This window comes from Rana temporaria, chromosome 1 (assembly GCF_905171775.1).
Source record: "Rana temporaria chromosome 1, aRanTem1.1, whole genome shotgun sequence".
Lineage (NCBI taxonomy): Eukaryota > Metazoa > Chordata > Amphibia > Anura > Ranidae > Rana > Rana temporaria.
In genome coordinates this window covers 184,574,772-184,597,767 of record NC_053489.1, presented here as the reverse complement: position 1 = coordinate 184,597,767, position 22,996 = coordinate 184,574,772, and the positions used below count along the sequence as shown (strand labels likewise).

Genomic DNA, 22,996 nt, shown 5'->3' with positions numbered 1-22,996 from the left:
CCGATAGGTGCAGCAGGCCTAAGAGGGGGTTCTGCTCCTCCTTCAGCAGAGACTAACCTATTGACCTGCCATTTAAACACCTGACCAGATTTGTAGTCCTCAAAATCTCTCACAAAATTATTTTAAATTTTTTGGTCAAGATCCTCTTTTTCAAGAACCTTTTTGAGATTGTCAGACTTAGTTTTATACTCTTCTGAATCCTTTAACTCCTTTAAGATATTTCTTCGTCAAGCTTGGTTAATTTGCATCTCTTTCTAGCGATCAGAAACCGCAATAAATCCAAACCCACATCATTAAAGTATTTAAACCATCCCAGAATGTCAGTCTCATCTTCCTGCGGGGTGATCTCGAATCTCAGGCTCCTGGGAACCATGCTTTCATCCAGATATTTTTCTAGGAAAGCAATGTCCCAGTATCCATGAACTTTCAAAGGTCATCAGGTTTTTCAACTGGGTAAAAAGACCACCTATATCTAAATTCTGTTGAACCTCCGCATTATTGAAAACATCCTTAAAGGGTCACTAAAGGAATTTTTTTTTTTTAGCTAAATAGCTTCCTTTACCTTACACTGCAGTCCTGGTTTCATGTCCTCATTGTTCGTTTTTGCTTTGATGTTGCTGTAATTCTGCTCTGTTCTGGACACTTCCTGGTTGTCTGTTTCCTGATGACCACAGTACTGGGAGCTTCTAGTTTCGTTTTCCAAACCATCACTTCTCTATGGCTCTATACAGCACAGAGGCAGGATAACATGGAAAAACGAAACTGAAACTACAGGTACATTATATGATTGATTTTTATCTATTTTTAATCGTTTTTAAAAAGGAAATCAGTTAACTATTATGTTTTTGTTAACTATTATTTTTCCTTTAAAGTTCAAAGAACGTGAATTACGAAAATCAAATATGTCCATATTAAGGGAGAAGTGTGCAGCAAATATTAAAAATCTATACAAGTGAAAATAAAAGTGAACAAATATTCCCACCCAGACTCCCCTTTAACAAGGGGAATGGTTTCGGCCTCTAATCATCATACGTATCAGGATCGTTTCCATTGTGACACACGGGATGATGTTCCCACGCACAATTTGGTCCTTTGGGATCCTATCGTGATGATTATGAGGAACAAGAATATGACGATTGTTATATTGTTCAACATCCATCCATCCATCCCTACCCCGGTTGGGATGGATGGATGGATGGTCAGGTTGCGACAGTCCAGGTCATTATCCACCTAGAAGGCCCCAACAATACTATCAAGGACCCCCTTATCATCCTGGCCCATCCACATCGTCCTCTTCTTTTTTTTTCCCCCAAGGTCCCACAGGGAACCAAAAAAAGGAGGGGGAAGAACAAGGAGAGGGACCAGAGGGGAGAGGAGAAATCGATCCAAAAAGGCGAAGAGTGTAAGGGAAGCTGGGATTTTTTTTTCCACAAGAAAGGGAAGCTGGGATTTTTAATCTCAGCAACACCACTCTCCAATAATGAAGTTTGTGCTTGATCATGGGCTCAAGTTTGCTCTAGATAAACCTTTCAGCAAATTTGGGGCCTTCATTGATGTACAAAAATATATTAGGAAAATAAATATCAAAAGATATTTTTTGTCCAAAACGGTTGCCACTAGTAGTGGTGAGGCAAGTGAGGTGAGGCAAGTGAGGTTAGACATTCGGGCCTCTCTAATACCTCTCTCTTCAACCCTCCTGGGTTTATTCCACCGTCTGTTTCTGTTTTTAAGGAATTAGTGTTGAAAGACATTGATGAACTTAAAATCAAAAAGAGGTTATCGTGATTGCCGTTTCCGTGAGGGATTGGAGTCTTTGAAACAGCGTAAGGACATCATCATCCGCCCTGCGGATAAGGGTGGTGGTATAGTGGTGATGGATAAAAGTTCCTACATCTCTGAGATTAATAGGATCCTGACACCGATACATACATACATACATAACGCTGAATCACGATCCTGTTTTCAAATATAAAAAGGAACTAGTTGGCCTTGTTAATAAGGGTCATCGTACTAATTTACTTAATGAAAAATAATATTTAGTTCCCTTAGCTCCAAAAAAACCCATTATGTACTTTCTACCGAAGGTACATAAGAATTCAAACAATCCTCCGGGTAGACCCATTATCAGCGGGTTGGATTCCATTACCTCGCGAGACGGTAAATATATAGATGTTTTTTTTTGCAGCCCTTGGTGTCTGCCACTCATATATTAAGGACTCGGCACAGGTCATCCGTGCCTTTGAAGGTATGGAATGGAAGGAGAATTACATTATGGCACTGAAGTGGGTGACATGGATCGAGCTTTAGTTCTCCAGACTAAAAAGAAGACACCTTCCAACGAGACCAACTTTAATTTCTCCATGGTCACCACTTTTTCGCAACAACATTTGGAAATTAAAAACATTTTGATTAAACACTGGGGCGTCCTAAAAAATGAAAGTCTTGGGTCCAGTCCTTCCAGAACGACCACAGGTTGTTTTTAGAGGGGTTCCTCCACCTAGACTTCAATTAGCTCCTAACATTTTGGATGCTCCCAATAGTGTGTCATTCTTTCAAAAATCCAAGGGTTATTACCCTTGCCATAATTGTAATATTTGTGCTATCAATAAAGACAGACGTAGAAAAATATGTCAATTCAAATCGCACACCACGGGCAGAGTTTATGACATTAACACTTTCATTACCTGCTCTTCTTGTAATGTGGTCTATTTGCCCTTGTGGCTACCAATATGTAGACCGCACTACACGTGCCATGCATGTTCGGGTCAATGAACATATCGCAAACATTAGAAAAGGTTTTTTGAAACACAGTGTCCAGACACTATTTGGAGCGCCATAAAAGGAATCCTAAGGGAACCATTTTCATAGCTATTGACCGATTCAATCCTCATTGGCGAGGTAGTTCATCCACGCGAGATCTCCAAACTCAAGACTCGCTGGATTTACGACCTAAAATGTTATACCCCTTTCGGCCTTAACGTCGATTGGGATATAAAATTGTTTTATCACCAATAGCTAAATTATGCCCTTTATTTTTTATGATTTTTTTTTTTTTTTTTTATATTTTTTTAAAAAAAATTCATTTTTATTTGCAATTAAAATGACATTTTAGTAATTCTTTTATAGCGGTATTAAGATCATCAATTTTGCCGTTTGTAGGTGTCATGAGCCTCCTTTTATCCTCCTGTCTGACTAATGTCATTTGCCTACATGTAAATTTATGCTGCCATATGCTGTTTTTGTTTTTATTGTCCTGCTATTTTATATTTTGTCAAATGTAATAATATGTTGCTTTAATACATGGGTAATTCCGCAAGCTATTACTTATTTTTCTGGTGTCACAGAGTTTTATTCTGTGACCCAGATATTGCATGCTGATGCTGTTCCACATTTGGCCACCGTTGGTGTTGTTGCGCCGTTTCCGGGTGAGTGCCACTTAATTTTGTCCCACCGGGGACGACGCTGGAACACATTGGTTCCTCCATATGGTTGTAATTGCATCAGTGCGCATGCGCGAGTATGGCCGTGATCTCAGCACCCCGGAAGGGGTATTGGATGACAGTTCCTTGATCCCTGACCACCAGGTTAGTGGGAGGAAGCAGTGCATTCACTGCCATTATCATTTAGGGGCACTTTTATTCAGATCATCCACCTTCCTGATTGCACTGGGCATGTGCAGGAGGAGATGGATGATGTTGCTTATGGTGCACAGCTGTTTGTGATGCTATGGGGGCCTATCATGGGCCCGGATGGCTTGTATTTTTTGCATATATATGAGCGTGCTTGTGTCTTAGGCCACGCCTCTGAAGATATCCTATGGGATGAAACATGCAAGGCTGACCGACACACAAGTACGCTAGGAGCCGTGGAGTTTTATATTCTTTGATACCTTTTATACCTGCCTGCTTGTAAGTACCATACAATAAATTGCATATTGGTTTTACCTACGGGCTTCACTATTGTGGTTTCCTCTCAGCATTTTATGACTATATCTGCTGATGAACGCAATGTACGCTTTTGGACCTTCATGATATTTGTGATGCCATTCCATCATTAATGCTGCCTGGGGATAACCGTTTTCACCTGCACAGTCCGTTGGAAGTGCGAAGGCCACTGACCTGCACGTTATCCGATTACATGCCGATACACTATTGTTCTGGTAAGCAGTTTGTTTGCACGGTGGTGTGGTGTGCCTTTTTCTGAATCTGCACACTGAAACTTTGGTGGAGGTTCTACATCTTCATTTTCATTGATGAATTTATAGGACTTTATATACATATTGTTTATTGGGACTCATTTTCCATTTTGTTTTAAGCGCTGCACATTGGATTACACCCCATATAAGAATTGGTAAGCTGAAACAGAATAAGGGTTGGTTTTTAGGTTTAATACAGCTTTAAATCTTTATATCCCGACTACAGGTCAAACTGTCAAATATTCACACTGAGAATACAGGCAGTAAGCAAATGTTTTGTCTTTTACCAGTTAGTATCACAAAATAGAAAAAAGACACAAGGGTGAAAACTACATTAGTAGGAGTTCTTTTTTATTCTACAACAATCTTTTATTGTCCATTAAGTATATTACAACAGTAGAATGCATGGACAATTAGCATCTACAGTCAGTGATAATGAGCTATAACCAACAAGAGCTTGGCTAAAAAACATCTGTGCAAAAATGATGGTATAAAGTATGTAGATCTTTATATTAAAAAAAAAAAAAAAAAAAAAAAAAAACGACAATAGCCATATTTTTTTGCCACTGCAGTCCAGAATACATATTCAAACATGTGCTATTAGAGCGCAAAAAAAACACAGGGAACAAAAGAATGTAAACTTATGGTAAAAAAAAAAAAAAAAAAATCTCCAGAATGACTTGAGGGATTGTTATGGAAAAATTCACAACATGTGTATACATTTAAAACTGAACTACAAGAACAAAAACTTTAAACATTCCTCAATAGTCACAAAGGATATCGATCCAGTCTGTGTCTTTGCAAATTCAATTATTACCTTTTAAAAATAGCAACGATTTCATCACTGGGAAGCACGTAGCCTGTGCAGAGAGCAGATCCTCCTGCTACAGGCTGCCTGTAGGAAACTACAAGAGGTGATACAAGCCAAGTTACCCGGCAAAAGGAGAGGGATCAGCAGTGACCAATCTTTATTACAAGAAGCTTCTGCACAGATTTTACACTAAATTATTGCACAGATCTGGAACATACATAGAAAGTACAACCGGATTCAAGTGAGAATACACACGTCTCTTGTATTTAGAAAAGGGTTATCCCGAAGTTCAGCTTTACCAGTGGGATCAGACCTGCTTACTTCGATGTGACAAGCACACAAAACATTGATGACCATACCTTTAAAGTCATACACTTTTGAATGCCCCCCCCCCCCAAAAAAGTTTAAATTCAAAGATCTTACTATTGCAGTTTAATGAAAATTGTCATGTGTCAACACTAACACCAGTATCACTGATATTTACAAAAATGATTTTTTTTAATAAGTTAAAGTCAATGCAACATCCATGCAAGCTAGAGTTCTAGCTTTTTGGTTACAAGGACAGGTGAGAAGTCCAGAGTAGCAGAAGTGATACATCTCTTTCTTCTTATTCAAACCATGTCCATGCCACGCATTGATGAAAAACCCAAGCCCATGCCTCTCTGGGTGTGAGTCTGTGATCTTGCCATCTCATACTGAGCATCCAGGTTTCGAAAAACCTCTTCTTGTTGCTTTAGGGTTTTGAAACTTTCCATGCCTAATTTGCTAGGGCCAGCTTCTTCTTCTTCATTCTAAAAAAAATATGAATGGTTAACACATTGACTGTAAGCATAGATCAAAGGAATACTGCTTCAGCAGAAAGGCATAATAGTTATCACTCACCAGAGGCGGGGCTCTTGATTAATAAGAAAACTGGCAAAACGACCAGGCTTATAATGCTTGCAAAGTGCATGTATATCTGTTAATCCTCAATTTACCAAGGAACCATAAATCTCAGGCACATGCTATACAGAGGGCATCTAGGTAGACCCCCCCCCCCCCCAAAGCCTCATACACACGATCGGACTTCAAACATACTTTTCCGTCGATTTTTGTTTGAAGGGTGTTGGCCGTGAACTTGGTATGCATACACACGGCAGAACTTTTTCAGCAAACTTTCAAAAAAATCACATGGTTTTTCAGCTCTTTACTGCCACCCTTTGGTCAACTTCTGTATTGTTGTCTGATCTTTTGCATTGGTTCTGAGCATGCGTGTTTGGACTTAAGTCCGATGGATTTCTGTACACATGGCAGGACTTTGCACCATAGGACTTTTGTTGCCGGAAAGTTTGTCCGTTTGCAGAGCAAACTTATGTCCGATGAAAACCGAAAAAGTTTGTCCGATGGAGCGTACACACGGTTGGATTTTTTTTTTTTTTATAAAACCTGGGAATTTAGAAACTTGTTGTCAAAAAGTCTGACTGTGTGTATGGGGCTTTAGAATAGGCTATGGGACTTTCACACGTTAAGTCAGCCAGCGTATCTGTCCGTTGAGCAGGGAATCTTCTCTCCACTGATCCCCACAGAGCAGGCAAGTGACAGGTCCATGTCTGCTCTGCTGATGCACAGTCGACACGGACACAGGCCGCTGTACTCTAAAAATAGGATTTTTGTACTCACCGTAAATCCATTTCTCTGAGTTCATGGACGGACACAGCATTCTTTGACAGTAGGGTTATATCAGCTTCCTTTAGAAGAGTTTAGGCAGAAAAAAAGCACTTTAAGTGTTAACACATTCCTCAGTGCAGCTCCTCCCAGGGGGCGTGGCCCCCCGTGTATAACCCACACCCTGCTCTAGCAGCATCAGTTCGTAACAAGCAGTACAAACAAAGGAGGAGGGGTGGGTGCTGTGTCCGTCCATGAACTCAGAGAAATGGATTTTACGGTGAGTACAAAAATCCAATTTTCTCTTCCATTCATGGACGGACACAAGCAGTGTCAAAAAATTTTGAGGGGTGGGAAAACAACACAGCAAACCAGGTTACACCCCAAACAAAACCGGAGTTGCTCAACGGAGGAACTCCAACCATAAGCTGCCGCCTGTAACACCTGCGGCCGAAGGAGGCATCAGAAGATGCACACACATCCACCTTGTAAAACTTTGAAAAAGTGTGGATCGACGACAAGGTCGCTGCCTTACACCCCTGTAACACAGAGGCATGATGCCGGAAAGCCCAAGAGGCCCCGATCGCCCTGGTCGAATGCGCCGTAACCCGAAAGGGAGGCGCCCGCCCCTTCAGGGCATAGGCCTGAAGCACAATCAGTTGGATCCACCTAGAAATGGTGGCCGACGAGACTGCCAGGCCCTCTTGTAGGACCAGCCACCGACACGAACAGTGAGTCCAACTTCCGGAACAGAATCGTAGCAGATAAGTACACTCGTAGGGCCCGAACCACATCCAGAGGATGTAAAGTGGCCTCCACCTGGCATTTCGGCTGAGGACATAAGGATGGAAGAACAATGTCCACATTAATGTGAAAAGCCGGAACGACCTTGGGGAGAAGATACGGCTGTGACCGCAGCACCACCTCATCCTCATGGATGACCCAAGTAGGGAGCCCTGCAAGACAAGGCCGCCAGTTCAGACAGACACTTGTCTGGTCGAGGTAAAAGCTACCAGAAAAAAATTACCTTTTGTGACAGTCAACAAAAAACCTCCCGAATGTCCTCAAAGGGAGCATCCTGGAGCACCGAAAGGACTAAATTCAAGTCCCATGGGGGTAGTGGAGGGCGCACCGGAGGGGCCACATGCCAGACCCCTGGAACAAACGTACGCACCAAGGAGTGCGACGCCAAGGGTCGCTGAAAGTAAAAATCCAGAGCAGAAATCTGACTCCTAACCGTACTTAAAGCGGGAGTTCACCCGAATTTTTTTTTTTTTTTTTTAACATTAGATTGAGGCTAAATTAAGGCAAAGCAGAATCGGGTGTTTTTTTTTTTTTAAATCAATGTAGTACTTACCGTTTTAGAGATAGATGTTCTCCGTGGCTTCCGGGTATGATCTTCGGGACTGGGCATTCCAATTTGATTGACAGCCTTCCGACGGCCGCATACAGCGCGTCACCGAACGTCGGTTGAATCTGGTAATCCAGAGATGACGGGAGCTTGTCCCAACATGACAGCAGTTCCCTCTATAGCACCCTGGTGTGGAATTGGGCATACGTAACCGCCTCGAAAGAGGCCACAATCAGACCCAGAACCCTCATGCAGAATCGCAGAGAAGACCACTTCTGGGTCGACAACTGCTGCACTGCAGAGTCTGAAGTTTCTCCGTTAGGAGAAAAACGCTCGCCTCGGCGGAATCCAGGACTAGTCCCAGGTATTCCAGTCCCTGAGACTGAATCAACACTGACTTCTGGACAATACAGAAGCCAGCCGGACTCTTGGAGAGTCTGACACGTGATAGACACGTCCTCTACTAATTTTGAGTCCGAAGAAGCTCGTAGAAGAATGTCGTCCAGATATCCCACGATAACAAACCCCCGCTGTCACAGCAGGGCCAGTATCGGGAGGAGCACCTTGGTGAAAACCTGTGGTGCCGATACCAAGCCGAACGGGAGGGCCACAAATTGAAAATGGTCCTCCCCGACCGCAAAGCGCAGAAATCTCTGGTGCTTTGAGCATATGGGAACATGCAGGTACGCGTTCATGACATCCAAGGACGCCCCTGATGGAGTGCCGCTATTACCGAGCGAATCGACACCATCCTGAATTTTTGCATTTTGACAATAACAAACGGGGGCCCCGAGGACAAGGATGGGACGGACCCCGTCCTTGGGGACTACAAACAGAGTGGAGTAAAACCCCTGAGACCGTTCCATCGAGGGAACTGGCACAATCACTCCCCCGACCAGAAGATCCTGGACAGCCCCTGACAGAGCCAACTGGCGTACCGGAGGAAGCCAGAAGTTGGAGGGAAAAAACCTGTTTGGTAGACAAGAGAGAAACTATCTTGTACCCCGAGGAAACTACTTCGCCACCCCAACGGTCGGAGAGGAGAGACCTCACCGAGCCGCAAATTCGCGAAGCCGGTCCCCCACCCGAGACATGGGCGGGGGCAGACCTTCAGGCGGAAGCAGGTATGTGCGCAGACTTGTTGGGCTTGCGGTACCAGGTGCGCTACTGCCCCGCAGCGGGGGTCTTAGCACCTTGCAAACCTTCCCCCACTGCACAGGGCGGGCGAAAAAAACGCTTGGGTGTAGTAAAGGAGGGCCCTTGCTCATGGCGAGGCCCCTAGCCCTTCCCAGACTCTGGGGACAGTGTGCTCTTACCACCCGTGGCATCCTTAATGATGCCATACAGGGATGCCCCAAAAGACTGTTCACCCTTAAGGGACAAATCCACCAAGGCCTTCTTTGAGGATTAGTCCGTAGACCAGCACTTCAGCCACACAAGGCGGCGCAGTACCACCACATAGGCGGAAGCCCTGGGAAGCAAGAGCGTAACCAGGACCGACTTACAAACAAATTTTAGACCCAGAACTAATTGTTCAGGCATGTCCTTGCAGGTCTCGGAAGCCTCCAGCTCCTGCAGCAAAAAAACGTCCGTGACACCAGAGCCCCGGCCAAAACCGGTCTCACAGCCGAACCCCCTACCGCGAAGATGGAGCGGGCCACAGCCTCCATTCTCCCATCCGCGGGGTCCTCAAATGCAGGAGCCCCATCCACATGGTGGTTAGCTCAACCTGGACACGGTATGGTCCATGGACGGAGGAGAGACCCACTTTACTAAAAAGGTCCTCCACAAAGGGATAACGGGTCGCAATGCAAAAACTGTCTGCGGCGTATCCCATTCCTTGTAGAACTGTCCCAAAAAAGGAACACAAGGAAAACATTGTCAGTGCGTGGCAGTTTTGCGGGACCCAAAAAGGACTGGCACAGCAGGTGCCCCCGCCCCATCCTCAAGAACTGAGTATCACGCCTGCAGAAAAAATAGCTCCAACTATTTCAATCAGTAACCGACCCTGATCAGAGTCGCTCTCACTGTGCGTGTGGGGTTAAGCCCGCATCATCTGACAATACAGAGTGTCAGAGATATCCCCAGAAGCAGGCCAGCAAGGGGGGCGCCAATATACCCCCCCATCCGGCCACCAGTCGCTTCAAACCTGGTGAGAAAAAAAAACATGCCGACATTGCCATAGCAGATGTAGCAGGGGGAGGGGCAGCAAGGGTTAACTCAGGCTTACAGGGGAAGAAGTACCTCCAGACTCCATAATGCCCCCCCGCTGTGTCACCTATCTGCAAAGCAGAAATACCCACGGTCACCTCCTGGCCGTTAGAGTATGGGGGGGCCCCAGGGAAACTCACCACCTCACCCGGTGCAGCGCGGTCTGAGAGGAGCCTAAGTTGTGCTGAGAAGCCGGCTGCACCTGTCCCTCAGGCAGATTCGCGGTCTTTCCTGCAGCGCTAAAGCGGCCACACGAGGCCAAACAAATTTCAAGACAGCCGCCGAATGTGAAAAACGGCACAGGACCACAAGAAAATGGCCGCCGAGCTATATAAAGCGGGACTCCGGCAAAATGGCGGCCGTTGCGCATTTAAAAAGACAGTGACACAGCATAACACAAAATTCACACCACAGCCATAAAAAGGCCCTGTAGTGAACACACACAGGCCCCTGCAGTGAACACACTCAGCCCCCGCTACGCACACAGGTCCAGGTGTATCAGAGACCCCAGAAAAAAAACCCTCACAGCCGCTACCCAAATTGGAAAGGAGGGAGAGGAAATAAGGGAGAGAGGAAAGCAGGGCAAGCCCTCTGTCGACCTCCCAGGGGAAAATTCCAGCCAGACCACTTACCTGAGCAAGGGGCCACTACTTACCCGTCCTGCGACCACCGGCTGGAGGTATCCCAGACAAATCCAACGTCCGCTAAACGGCATGGCTGTCGGCCAGACACACTGTGACAAAGCCATAAAAGACCGGTCATACGTGTGCCCTAGAACAAGATGTTCCCCGGCCGCCCCTGGAGCAACGGGGCCTGTCGTGGACGTCCCAAAGCTGAGCTAAGGGCCAGCACAAGCTCGATGGCCGAACATTGGGCGACTACAAGAGTCAAGACCCAGCCTGTCTCCCAGTCGGCTGTTGATAGAAGAATCACAGGATTCAAAATGCAAGAACAAAATAATAAAAAGCGAGGAGAAAAAAAAAAAAAAATCGCAGGAAAAAATCTCCAGAGTACAGGACTCCAGAAGTGCCTGACCTCTCCTGTCGTTAGGCAGAGAAAAACTTAGGCTTCATAGTGCAGGGTGTGGGTTATAGCCGGGGGGCCACACCCCCTGGGAGGAGCTGCACTGAGGAATGTGTTAAAACTTAAAAGTGCTTTTTTTTTTGCCTAAACTCTCCTAAAGGAAGCGGATATAACCCTACTGTCAAAGGATGCTGTGTCCGTCCATGAACGGAAGAGAAAATGTGGTAGTAAACTCTGTTATATCACTTATGCCTACAGGTAAGCCTATAAGGCAGTTTACCTGTAGGTACTGTGAATATCTCCTAAACATTATGACATTGCCTTGCAGGGAATTCTTTTTTTTTTTCATTCTGACAGGGGAGAAGATGGAGATCTTTTGTTCCTGCCAAGAAGGAACACTGATCTCAGTCTTCATCCGGTCAGCGCAACCCCCACACAGTTAGCAAGCACCAGCCAGGAACACATTTAACCCTTTACTTGCCCCTGATGTAAACCCCTTCTCCGCCAGTACAATAACCATGCATATTTTTTTTTAGCACTGATCACTGTATTAGTGTCACTCGCCCCCCCCAAAAAAGTGTCAAGTGTCTGTTAGATGTCCAATTTGTCCGCTGCAATGTTTTACTAATGAATTATTTTACTAAAATGATATAGCTGAATACATATTGGCCTAAATCCATAAAGAAATTCGATTTAAAAAAAAAAAAAAATATTAGGTTTAGGTTTTATAGCAGAAAGTAAAAAATATTGTTTTTCCCTCCCAAAATTGTCGCTCTACTTATTTATAGGACCATCAAAAAACAAACAAAAAAACAAAACAAAACGCAGAGGTGATCAAATACCACCAAAAGAAAGCCATATTCCGGGGCTGAACTGGTTAAAGCATTTCCCACTAGAAAAAAAATCTTTTATGGCCATTTTGAAGCTTTTTCAACACGTAAAAAAACACATTATAAATGCTATGGGCACTAAGTTAATGAGCATTGCGTCGTTCTTTATAAACTCACGAGTGAATAAGCCCTTACTGTGGTCCACAGTGGAAAAGGAGAGCCCAGTAACGACAGTGGGAGAATGCTGCAGCACTGTAAAAGTGATCAGGTGACCGGAAAGCCTCCTGGATCACTTTTACAGGGATGCCGATTGCCAGCGTTTAATAACAAAAAAAATGGTACTAGTATCAAGGCTGCAGCCATTATCCTTCTAGAACGCTTCAAAAAGCCATTGACACAAAAAGTTCATTTAAATTAAATGGAGAATGGGGCATACTTCTGTTATACAAATACTCTATATATAATAGCTTGCTTATTACCTAAAAGATACTCCCCACCCACCCCTCAAAAAAAAAAAAAAAAAAAAAAAAAAAAAAAATTTATTCAACTTAAAAGTTAGTATGAAATTACTCACCTTTATTCCCATGAGTTTTCTAAATTTAACATTTTGGTCTTTGTTTCCAAAATTTAGCTTTTCCCAGATTTCTGCCGACACAGATTTATCCTAAAAATAATAAAATGTGAAGCTTAAAAAAATATACCCTTAATCTTAAGCAAACATCCATACACAAACCTCATAAAAAAAAAAAAAAAAAAAAAAATGCATCATTGCAAAGTTCTTCTTTATTGCTCAAACGTTACCAGTTAGTTTTGTGCTAAATATAATACTAATCAGGCAAAACATTCTGTCATAGAAACACAACCCAACAGTACTAAAAACCACATATTGAATCCACAGCAAATAAAAACTAAAAATTCGATTGTAAAAAATGGATACTGCTTAGGCCCCTTTCACACTTGTGCGACCTGAAAATCATGTGATTTTGATGCAACTTTAATTAAAATTGGACCAAAGTAGTACAGGGACTACTTTGAAGTTGCACAGATAAGAATGGTACTCATTGGAAAACGACTTATCATGCGACTTTGCAGATCCAAGTCCCACAAGTGCGAAAGGGGCCTTAGCTGTCTGGCAGACAGGGACTTCAATCTTCAGGGTGACATCACACTAGAATGGACAGCTGCCAGAATGCTTTACCTTTCCAGGAGCAGTTTGTTCCTGACTGCAGTAGGGGACAGTGTGGTGAGTGACTCACACGCAGCGCCGCTTTTTGTTTTTTTTATTTGAAGTGTACAAACACACTTCATTCATGTCGCTGTACAGCAGCACAATGCGTTGCGCTACTGTACAGTGTCTTTCAGTTTTGTAAAGCACGATGCGAAAAAAAAAAATGCAGCATGCTGAATTTTATTGCATGCACACTGCAGTGCAGCTCTGCAGTGTAAATGGGACACAAAAAAGACATTTGTTTTCTGTGTAACCTTTGGTGACAGGTGTTTTACAAGGCAATAAAATGCCTGTCACTGTACTGTGTGTGTGTGTGATGTAGATATTGGATTCTTCAAGAGGTTTCAGATGCCACATTCCTCACTACGTGCTGTGGTTCTGCCCACCACAGATCTAGCGCTACAGGGCGTATCAGAGACACCTTTTACACTGAAGCGGTTTGCAGGCGCTATTAAGCTAAAAATAGCACCTGCAAACCTACCCTTAACAGCCGCTGCTGTCTCTCCAGTGTGAAAGCCCAAGGACTTTCAAACTGGAGCGGTGCGCTAGCAGGACGGTAAAAAAAAAAAAAGTTCTGCTAGCCACATCTTTGGAGCGGTGTGTGCATTTCCGCTCCTGCCCATTGAAATCAATGGGACACCGCAGCTATACTGCCGGCAATGCGCCTCTGCAGAGGCGCATTGCGGGCGGTTTTAACCCTTTCTCGGCCGCTAGTGGGGGGTAAAACTACCCCGCTATTGGCCGAATGGCGCCGTGAAATTGGCGGTAGCGGCGCTTTACCGCCCAGTGTGAAAGGGGCCAAAGACAGCAGCTGGCAGAGTTAACTGCAGCGTGCAGCCAGGGGTGCAATTAATGAACAGTGTCCAAGTGTTGGCTAGTGTAGTTCTGGTTAATGCAGGCATGGATGCTAGAATACACAAGTATTGCCCTGCAAGTTTTGACAGGTACCCAGCTCCCACTTCCGCTCAGCCACCTAGGCAACTCCGCCTCTCTCCCTCTAATCTCCTGGGACATGTCACAGAAGATTGTCTGGCCAACGAGAAGGTGCAGTGCGACTCGCACATGCGAATCCTGCTGTGAAGCCGCAAACTGTCACATCTGGGTGTCCACACTTGCAATGATGGCGCCGCAGAGAGGAGCGAGGCTTCGGGCAGCCGCATCACTGGGCCGTGGGACAGGTGAGTATTGAAAGTCGGCAGCTACACTTTTTGTACCTGCCGACTTTTAATAAACTTAAAAATGAATGGAACTTTGCTTTAAGTGACTTTGAACGTGGCATGATTGTTGGTGTCAGACGGGCTGGTCCGAATTTGTAAAAAAAAAAAAAAAAAAAAAATTATAATAAAATTCTACTGGGATTTTTACACACATTCTGCCTTGTATCAATGGTTCAGGCTGCTGGTGGTGATGGTGTGGAGGGTATTTTCTTGAGGCACTTTGTACCAATTGAGCATCGTTTTAAATGCCATGGCTTACCCGAGTATTGTTTTTGACCATGTCCATCTTCTGATGGCTACTTCCAGCAGGATAATGCACCATGTCACAAAGCTCAAATCATCTCAAACTGGTTTCTTGTACATGACAATGAGGTCACTGTACTCCTATGTCCTCCACAGTCACCAGATCTCAACCCAATAGAGCACCTTTGGGATGTGGTGGAATGGAAGATTTGCATCATGGATGTGCAGCCGACAACTCTGCAGCAACCGCATAATGCGATCATGTCAATATGAACCAAAATCTGAGGAATGTTTCCAACACCTTACTGAATCTATGCCACAAAGAATTAAAGTGGAGTTCCACCCATCAATATAACATTACATCAGTAGTTTTAAAAAAAAATCATTAGTCCTTTACGAATTTTTTTTTTTTTTTAGATGCCTTCAAAGTGTTGTTGCTAGGCAGAATAGTTAATATTCCCACTTCCTGCACCTAGGTGCTTAATGCTTCCTAACCTACACCGCACAGACTCCTGGGAATGTAGTGGGTGTAACTTTCCAGGCGTCTGTGCACTCCCCAGTCTCAAAGAGTCATGTGACTTGGACAGCACAGGTGCTGAAACCTGATCTGAAACCTGATCTGACACTGCTTGTGCAGCACTGAGCATGTGCAAGATCTGCAAGGCTGAAATCCAGGAAGTCATACAGTCTGGCTTCATGATGCCCACACTTAAGATGGCCCCAGTCAATTTCTATTTTATAAAGTGTAACAATGCTGTAACAACCTAACAAAACGGACCTTAGTTTACAGACTAACTTTACTAGAATACATTAAGCTTGTGTATTACAGGGGTATTTATATTTAAAAAGTGAAATTGTGGCCGGAACTCCGCTTTAAAGGCAGTTCTAAATGCAAAAGGAGTCGAACCCGATACTAGCAAGGTGTACTCAATAAAGTGGTGGTGAGTGTAGTTGCCCTGTATTTGAATAACCATGTAAAAATGATCTTACCCCTTCCTTTTTGCCTTGCCAAAGCCTCTTTCTCTTCTTTTCTTGCTCTGCAAACTTCATAGGATTTACAGCTGCTGGATTATAATAGGTAGGAACGCAAATGCCAGTCTCTGCCAATGCCTTTGCCTGTAAAGCAGCCATTTGTGCTGCCATTGCAATTTGAGGAGTGACCTGTGTTCCTGAGGCCAACAAAGCAGCTACATTGATAACTGATCCACCGCCTGCTGCAGCAACTGCAGGGAAAAAAAATAATAATAATGTGATTGTTACAAATCTTTTTCAAGCCATGGTATAACCTTTTTCATTTAAGCATGTGAGCAGCAAGGCTAGCAATTTGGACAGACAAGTGGGCAATTTGGACAGACAAGTGCACATATATGTTATACAGGTGGTTCTCAAAAAATTTGCATATTGTGATAAAGTTCATTATTTTCTGTAATGTACTGATACACATTAGACTTTCATATATTTTAGATTCATTACACACAACTGAAGTAGTTCAAGCCTTTTTATTGTTTTAATATTGATGATTTTGGCATAAAGCTCATGAAAACCCAAAATTCCTACCTCAAAAAACTAGCATATCATGAAAAGGTTCTCTAAACAAGCTCTTAACCTAATCATCTGAATCAACTAATTAACTCTAAACGCCTACAAAAGATTCCTGAGGCTTTTAAAAACTCCCAGCCTGGTTCATTACTCCAAACCGCAATCATGGGTAAGACTGCCGACCTGACTGCTGTCCAGAAGGCCATCATTGACACCCTCAAGCAAGAGGGTAAGACACAGAAAGAAATTTCTGAACGAATAGGCTGTTCCCAGAGTGCTGTATCAAGGCACCTCAGTGGGAAGTCTGTGGGAAGGAAAAGGTGTGCAGAAAACGCTGCACAACGAGAAGAGGTGACCGGACCCTGAGGAAGATTGTGGAGAAGGAACAATTCCAGACCTTGGGGGACCTGCGGAAGCAGTGGACTGAGTCTGGAGTAGAAACATCCAAAGCCACCGTGTACAGGAAATGGGCTACAGGTGCCGCATTCCCCAGGTCAAGCCACTTTTGAACCAGAAACAGCGGCAGAAGCGCCTGACCTGGGCTACAGAGAAGCAACACTGGACTGTTGCTCAGTGGTCCAAAGTACTTTTTTCGGGTGAAAGCAAATTTTGCATGTCATTTGGTAATCAAGGTGCCAGAGTCTGGAGGAAGACTGGGGAGAGGGAAATGCCAAAATGCCTGAAGTACCCACAGTCAGTGATGGTCTGGGGTGCCATGTCAGCTGCTGGTGTTGGTCCACTGTGTTTTATCAAGGGCAGGGTGAATGCAGCTAGCTATCAGGAGATTTTGGAGCACTTCATGCTTCCATCTGCTGAAAAGCTTTATGGAGATGAAGATTTCATTTTTCAGCATGACCTGGCACCTGCTCACAGTGCCAAAACCACTGGTAAATGGTTTACTGACCATGGTATTACTGTGCTCAATTGGCCTGCCAACTCTCCTGACCTGAATCCCATAGAGAATCTGTGGGATATTGGGAAGAGAAAATTGAGAGACGCAAGACCCAGCACTCTGGATGAGCTTAAGGCCGCTATCGAAGCATCCTGGGCCTCCATAACACCTCAGCAGTGCCACAGGCTGATTGCCTCCATGCCACGCCGCATTGAAGAAGTCATTTCTGCAAAAGGATTCCCGACCAAGTATTGAGTGCATAACTGAACATAATTATTTGAAGGTTGACTTTTTTATTATTAAAAACACTTTTCTTTTATTAGTCGGATGAAATATGCTAATTTTTTGAGATAGGAATTTTGGGTTTTCATGAGCTGTATGCCAAAATCATCAATATTAAAACAATAAAAAGGCTTGACTACTTCAGTTGTGTGTAATGAATCTAAAATATATGAAAGTCTAATGTTTATCAGTACATTACAGAAAATAATGAACTTTATCACAATATGCTAATTTTTTGAGAACCACCTGTATTTTAACTATATTTAAAGGGTTTGTAAAAGGCGTTTTCTTTTACAGACACCGAGGAGCACGGTATCCAATCCGGTGATGCCACAGGGTTATCACATAGCTGGCCATGGACATCACTATGGTTCTGGGAGGCTGGGAGTGACGTCACTTCTGCTTCTGGCACATGTAAACACTGACATTTATTTTTTCATGCTTTTCCAGTGTGGAGGGGAGATCCGGGGGTCTTATAGACCCCAGATGTCTCCATAAAGAGGATCTGTCATGCCTTATACACAGGTGCATATCTACCGCAAGGCAAACCAGGCTTTGGTCATGGGTGGAATCGTGCGATTTTGTGCACGCAATCTAGGAGGGCGGGAGACAATCAGCAGGTCTGGTGGCAGCGGACCCACCGATCGTTCAGAGGAGAGACGGACCAAAAATATGTAACAGAATACATATTGGCCTAAATTGTTTATTTTATTTTTTTATTGTATTGGGTACGTTTTTTAGCAAAAAGTAAAAAATATTTTTTTCCCCCCTCAAAAGTGTTGGTCTTTGTTTACAGCGCAAACAATAAGAAAAACCGCAGAGGTGATCAAATACCACCAAAAGAAAGCTCTATTTGTGGGGGAAAAAAATTGGATTTTTGTACTCCTCTTCGTAAAATCCATTCCGGACACAGCAGCAATTGACCTTAGGGTATTATCCTCCCTTTTAGGAGATTGACTAGGCAGAAAAGCAGCATGTTAAGTGTTAAACACTGCACACAGCACAGTACCTCCCAGGGGGCGGTTCCCCCGGGTACATCCCCCATTCTCTGTTCTGCAGCCTCAATTCGTAAACAAGCAGTACAAACAAAGGAGGGGTGGGTGCTGTGTCCGTCCATGAACTCAGAGAAATGGATTTTACGGTGAATACAAAAATCCTATTTTCTCTTTCGTTCATGGAGACCGCCAGACCCTTCTTGGGACCATTTACAGACACGAACAGTGAATCCGACCTCCGAAACGGAGCCGTAGCAGATAGGTACACCTGTAGGGCTCGAACCACGTCCAAGAAATGCAACGCAGCCTCCTTTTGGTTCGCCGGCCGAGGACACAAGGGTGGAAGAACAATGTCCTCATTAATGTGAAAGGCCAAAACAACCTTAAAAAGGAATGACAGCTGCGGCCGCAGCACCACCTTATCCGTGTGGATGACCAAGTAAGGGGCCTTGCAAGACAAGGCCGCCAATTCAGAAACCCGTCTGACCGATGTAATTGCCACCAGAAAAACCACCTTCTGGGAAAGAGTCAGTAAAGGGATTTTCCGAATGTCCTCAAATGGAGACTGTTGAAGCACCAAGAGGACTAAAATTCAAGTCCCATGGAGGACGCACAGGAGGGGTCACATGTCGAACCCCCTGTACAAACGTACGCACCAGAGAGTGCGCCGCCAAAGGTCGCTGAAATAAAACAGCCCGGGCCGAAATCTGACCCTTAAATCGTACTAAAGGGTCACTAAAAGAAAAAAATGTTTTTGCTGAAATGACTGTTTACATGGTACAGTAGGTGACCGCGATATTGTGTCAATCTCGCTCCCTTTCTCGGCGAGATTGACCACCTACGAGCCCCATCGTGGGAGCCAGCGCCGAGCTGGCTTGCTGCGATGGAGACAAAGCCGTCATAGAAGCGACGGGAAATCCGACTTGGATTCCCGCCAATTCTAGCAGGCGTTTGGTATGCATTCCTGAGGGGGAGAACTCCACGCCAATTTTTAAATAAAAAACCGACATGGGTTCCCCCCCAGGAGCATACCAGGCCCTTAGGTCTGGTATGGGTTGTAAGGAGACCCCCCCCCCCCCCTACGCGGAAAAACCGACGTAGGGGATCCCCCTACAATCCAGACCCATATCCAAAGCACGCTACCCGGCCGGCCAGGAAAGGAGTGGGGACAAGCGAGCGCCCCCCCCCCCCCTCCTGAGCCGTACCAGGCCGCATGCCCTCAACATGGGGGGGGGGGGGTTGGGTGCTCTGGGGCAGGGGGGGGGGGGAACACTGCGGGGCCCCTCCACCCCAGAGCACCCTGTCTCCATGTTGATAAGGACAGGGCCTCTTTCCGACAACCCTGGCCGTTGGTTGTCGGGGTCTGCGGGCAGGGGCTTATCGAAATCTGGGAGCCCCCTCAAATAAGGGGGCCCCCCACCCTAAGTGAATGGATATGGGGTACATCGTACCCCTACCCATTCACCTGGAGGCAAAGTGTTAAAGTTAATAAACACACGACACAGGGGTTTTAAAATAATTTATTGGTCTGTCTTCTTTAGCTCTTTTAGCAGGGGGGGCTTCTTCTTCCGCTCTCCGGGGGGGGGGGGGGCTTCTCCCATCTTCGCCGCTCTCCGCTGTTGACTCGGTGCACACCGGTTCTTCTCTCCGCTCTCCGGTGCTTTCTCCTTCAGGGCTGGCCGCTGCTATCTTCGTGTGTTAGTTACTAGCAGGCGGCCAGCCCGGCTCTTCTGTGACGTCATCTTCTTCTCCCTTCTTCCGAAGTTGACCCGACGGCTCTTCTCGCTGCAATGACAGGTGAGCGGTTTGCATCCGACTTATATAGGCCTCACAGTCCCATCATGCTCCGGCACATACCCACGTGGAGAGGCATCCCCAGAAGAAGGCAGGGGGAGGGGGCGCTTTTTACCGCCCCTCTGGCCACGCGCCGCTTCCATCCTGGCAACAAACGCCTCTAGGACTGCCGTCATAGCATCCACAGAGGCCGCAGGTACAGGGGCACTAAGGGTTAACTCCGGCATGTCTGGGGGAGAAGCATCCTGTTTGGACGCCATGCTGACCCACCCAATAGCCGCCCTTGGACTGCAAGGCAAGATCCACAGGCCACCCTCCCGGCCGCAGCAGAGAACAGGGGACCCCCCCAGAGGACTCACCACCCGACCAGGCTGTACTGCTGCTGTCTGCCCCAGAGCACTGTCCGTGCTGGGCCGTCCCTTAGGAAGTGTGCTGGAGCCGTTCGCGACGTTATTCTAGCCACTAGAGGAAAAAAAAACATCCAAAATGGCTACAGACATGCAAAAAGAGCATGTGGGCTACAAGAAAATGGCCGCTGAACTCTAATAAAGGCGCCTGGCGCCACCAAAATGGTGGCCGCGATGCACAGTAAAAACACAATCACACAGTGAAAAACACACAGCAGGCCCCCCCCCATGGCAATAAAAACAGCACCCTCGATAGCAGACACAGCCCCCAGCCACAGGATGGAGCCCCCCAGGCGGACCCCCCACCTCACGGCCGACCACCCAGAGCGCAGGGAAGGAGGGAGAGAGGAAAGCAGGGCGGACCCCCAATCGCCCCACCCAGGAATGCACCAGCCGCACCACCCCGCCAAAGCAAGGGGACTGCTACTTATCCGTTCTGCGACCAGCGGCTGGAGGCATCCCAGAACCAACGTCCGCGCAGTTACGCCATGGCTGTCGGCCCGGCACACTGTGACACGGACATAGAGCCCGGTCAAATGTGTGCCCTGGTGTGTATAGCTCACCGGCCACCCCTGGAGCAACGGGGCATGTCGTGGACGGCCCAGCGGGGAGCAAAAGGCCGGCACACGCTCGATGGCCGAACTTGGGGGGACTACAAGGATCCAGCCTGTCACCCAGTCGGCAGTTGATTGTAGATCTCAGGATCCAAAAATGCAGGAAAAACAAAAAAGAAAAGCAAGAAAATTGCAAAAGAAAAATCCCCAGAGCATATGGGCCCAGAGGAGCCATGTCATCTCCTGCAGAAACTGGGGCTGCAGAACAGAGAATGGGGGATGTACCCAGGGGAACCGCCCCCTGGGAGGTACTGTGCGGAGTGTTTTAACACTTAACATGCCGTTTTTCTGCCTAGTCAATCTCCTAAAAGGAAGGATAATACCCCAAGGTCAATTGCTGCTGTGTCCATCCATGAACGAAAGAGAACATCAATTTTATTTGGGCACAGCATCGCAAGACCACGCAATTGTCAGTTAAAATAATGCAGTGCCGTATCCCAAAAAATGGCCTTGTCCGGAAGTGGTTAAAAAGATATTTTACATTTTTTTTACAGATTACTGGTTTAGAATTAGGTGGTCTACTGGTAGAATTATTGCTTTTGCTCAAACAATCACAGCAATACTTAACACGTGTGGTTTTTAACACCGTTTTCGTATGTGGGCGTGACTTACGTATGCGTTTGCTTCTGAGTGCGTTACAGTCCCTTAGATTGAATTTTTTTTTTCACTTTTATTCCCATTACAAAGAATGTAAACATCCCTTGTAATAGACATAAGCATGACAGGTTCTTTAACCACTTGCTTACTGGGCAATTAAACCCCCCCTCCTGCCCAGACCAATTTTCAGCTTACAGCGCTCTTAACCTTTGAATGACAAATTGCATGGTCATACAACACTGTACCCAAATTTAATTTATCATTCCCCCCCCACAAATAGAGCTTTCTTATGGTGGTATTTGATTACCATGGCGGTTTTATTTTTTGTAAATGAAATACAAAAGCGTTTTATTTTTTTTTATAAAATTTTGCAAACAGATAATTTTTCTCCTTCATGGATGTACGCTGATGAGGCTGCACTGATGGGCACCGATAAGGCGACACTGAGAGGTGAAACAGGTGGCACTAAAGGGCATTAATAGGTGGCACTGATAGGTTATATATATAACCCAAGTCAAATTTTTAAATGAAGGAGAAAAATGTCAAAATTGGTCTGGGACGTAGTTAACATACTAGTAAATGTAAATACAATATTTCAATATTTAGTCGTTCACGGTACCTTTCTCACCCACTGTACTTTCTTGCTGTTTCTGCTTTTCAACCAATTCTTTTTCACGCTGTTCCTGTAGTTTTTTTGCCCTTTCTAACCTGAAAAGGATAAAAATAGTATATAAAAAATGTTCTACAAAATAATTGCACAGTGCTAAATGATGTAGAAAAAGTATTGATGGAACAACTTAAGTTGAAAACAAAGACAAAAGAATTCACCAAGTGTGTTATAATAAGCCTTTGGAATTTCCTCCAAATTTGGAAGGTACAGTTTAAAAGAAACTGAGTTATGATTCAAACACCATAAAAAAATAAAAAACATTTTTTCACAGCGATTGGCCTTACAAATTGATCCATAGAACATCAAAACGCTAAACTGCAGCCATGCACTACTTAGAACTGGAATGGAAATGGAATGCAAAGGCTACCATATCTGTAATTTAAGGAAATGTTTATTTGCATTTTGCTAATCCGTGAGTGTGCCATTAAATCACTAGCACTATATTGGAAGGTG

The 22,996-nt window shown here is 45.1% G+C and overlaps 1 protein-coding gene across 2 annotated transcripts in view; it reads right to left on the bottom strand.

The window, feature by feature from the left end:
- Positions 1-4,529: 4,529 nt before the first annotated feature.
- The window catches only part of RSRC2 (arginine and serine rich coiled-coil 2), a 46,800-nt gene continuing 28,333 nt past the window's right edge, over positions 4,530-22,996 (bottom strand). For both annotated transcript variants that reach the window (XM_040347332.1, XM_040347333.1), the window contains 4 exons: positions 22,493-22,581; positions 15,744-15,976; positions 12,640-12,729; positions 4,530-5,797 (listed from right to left, as the gene is read on the bottom strand). In XM_040347332.1, the coding sequence (XP_040203266.1) occupies positions 5,618-5,797; positions 12,640-12,729; positions 15,744-15,976; positions 22,493-22,581 (592 nt within the window). In that variant the 3' untranslated portion in view covers positions 4,530-5,617. The remainder of the gene's footprint in view (positions 5,798-12,639; positions 12,730-15,743; positions 15,977-22,492; positions 22,582-22,996) is intronic.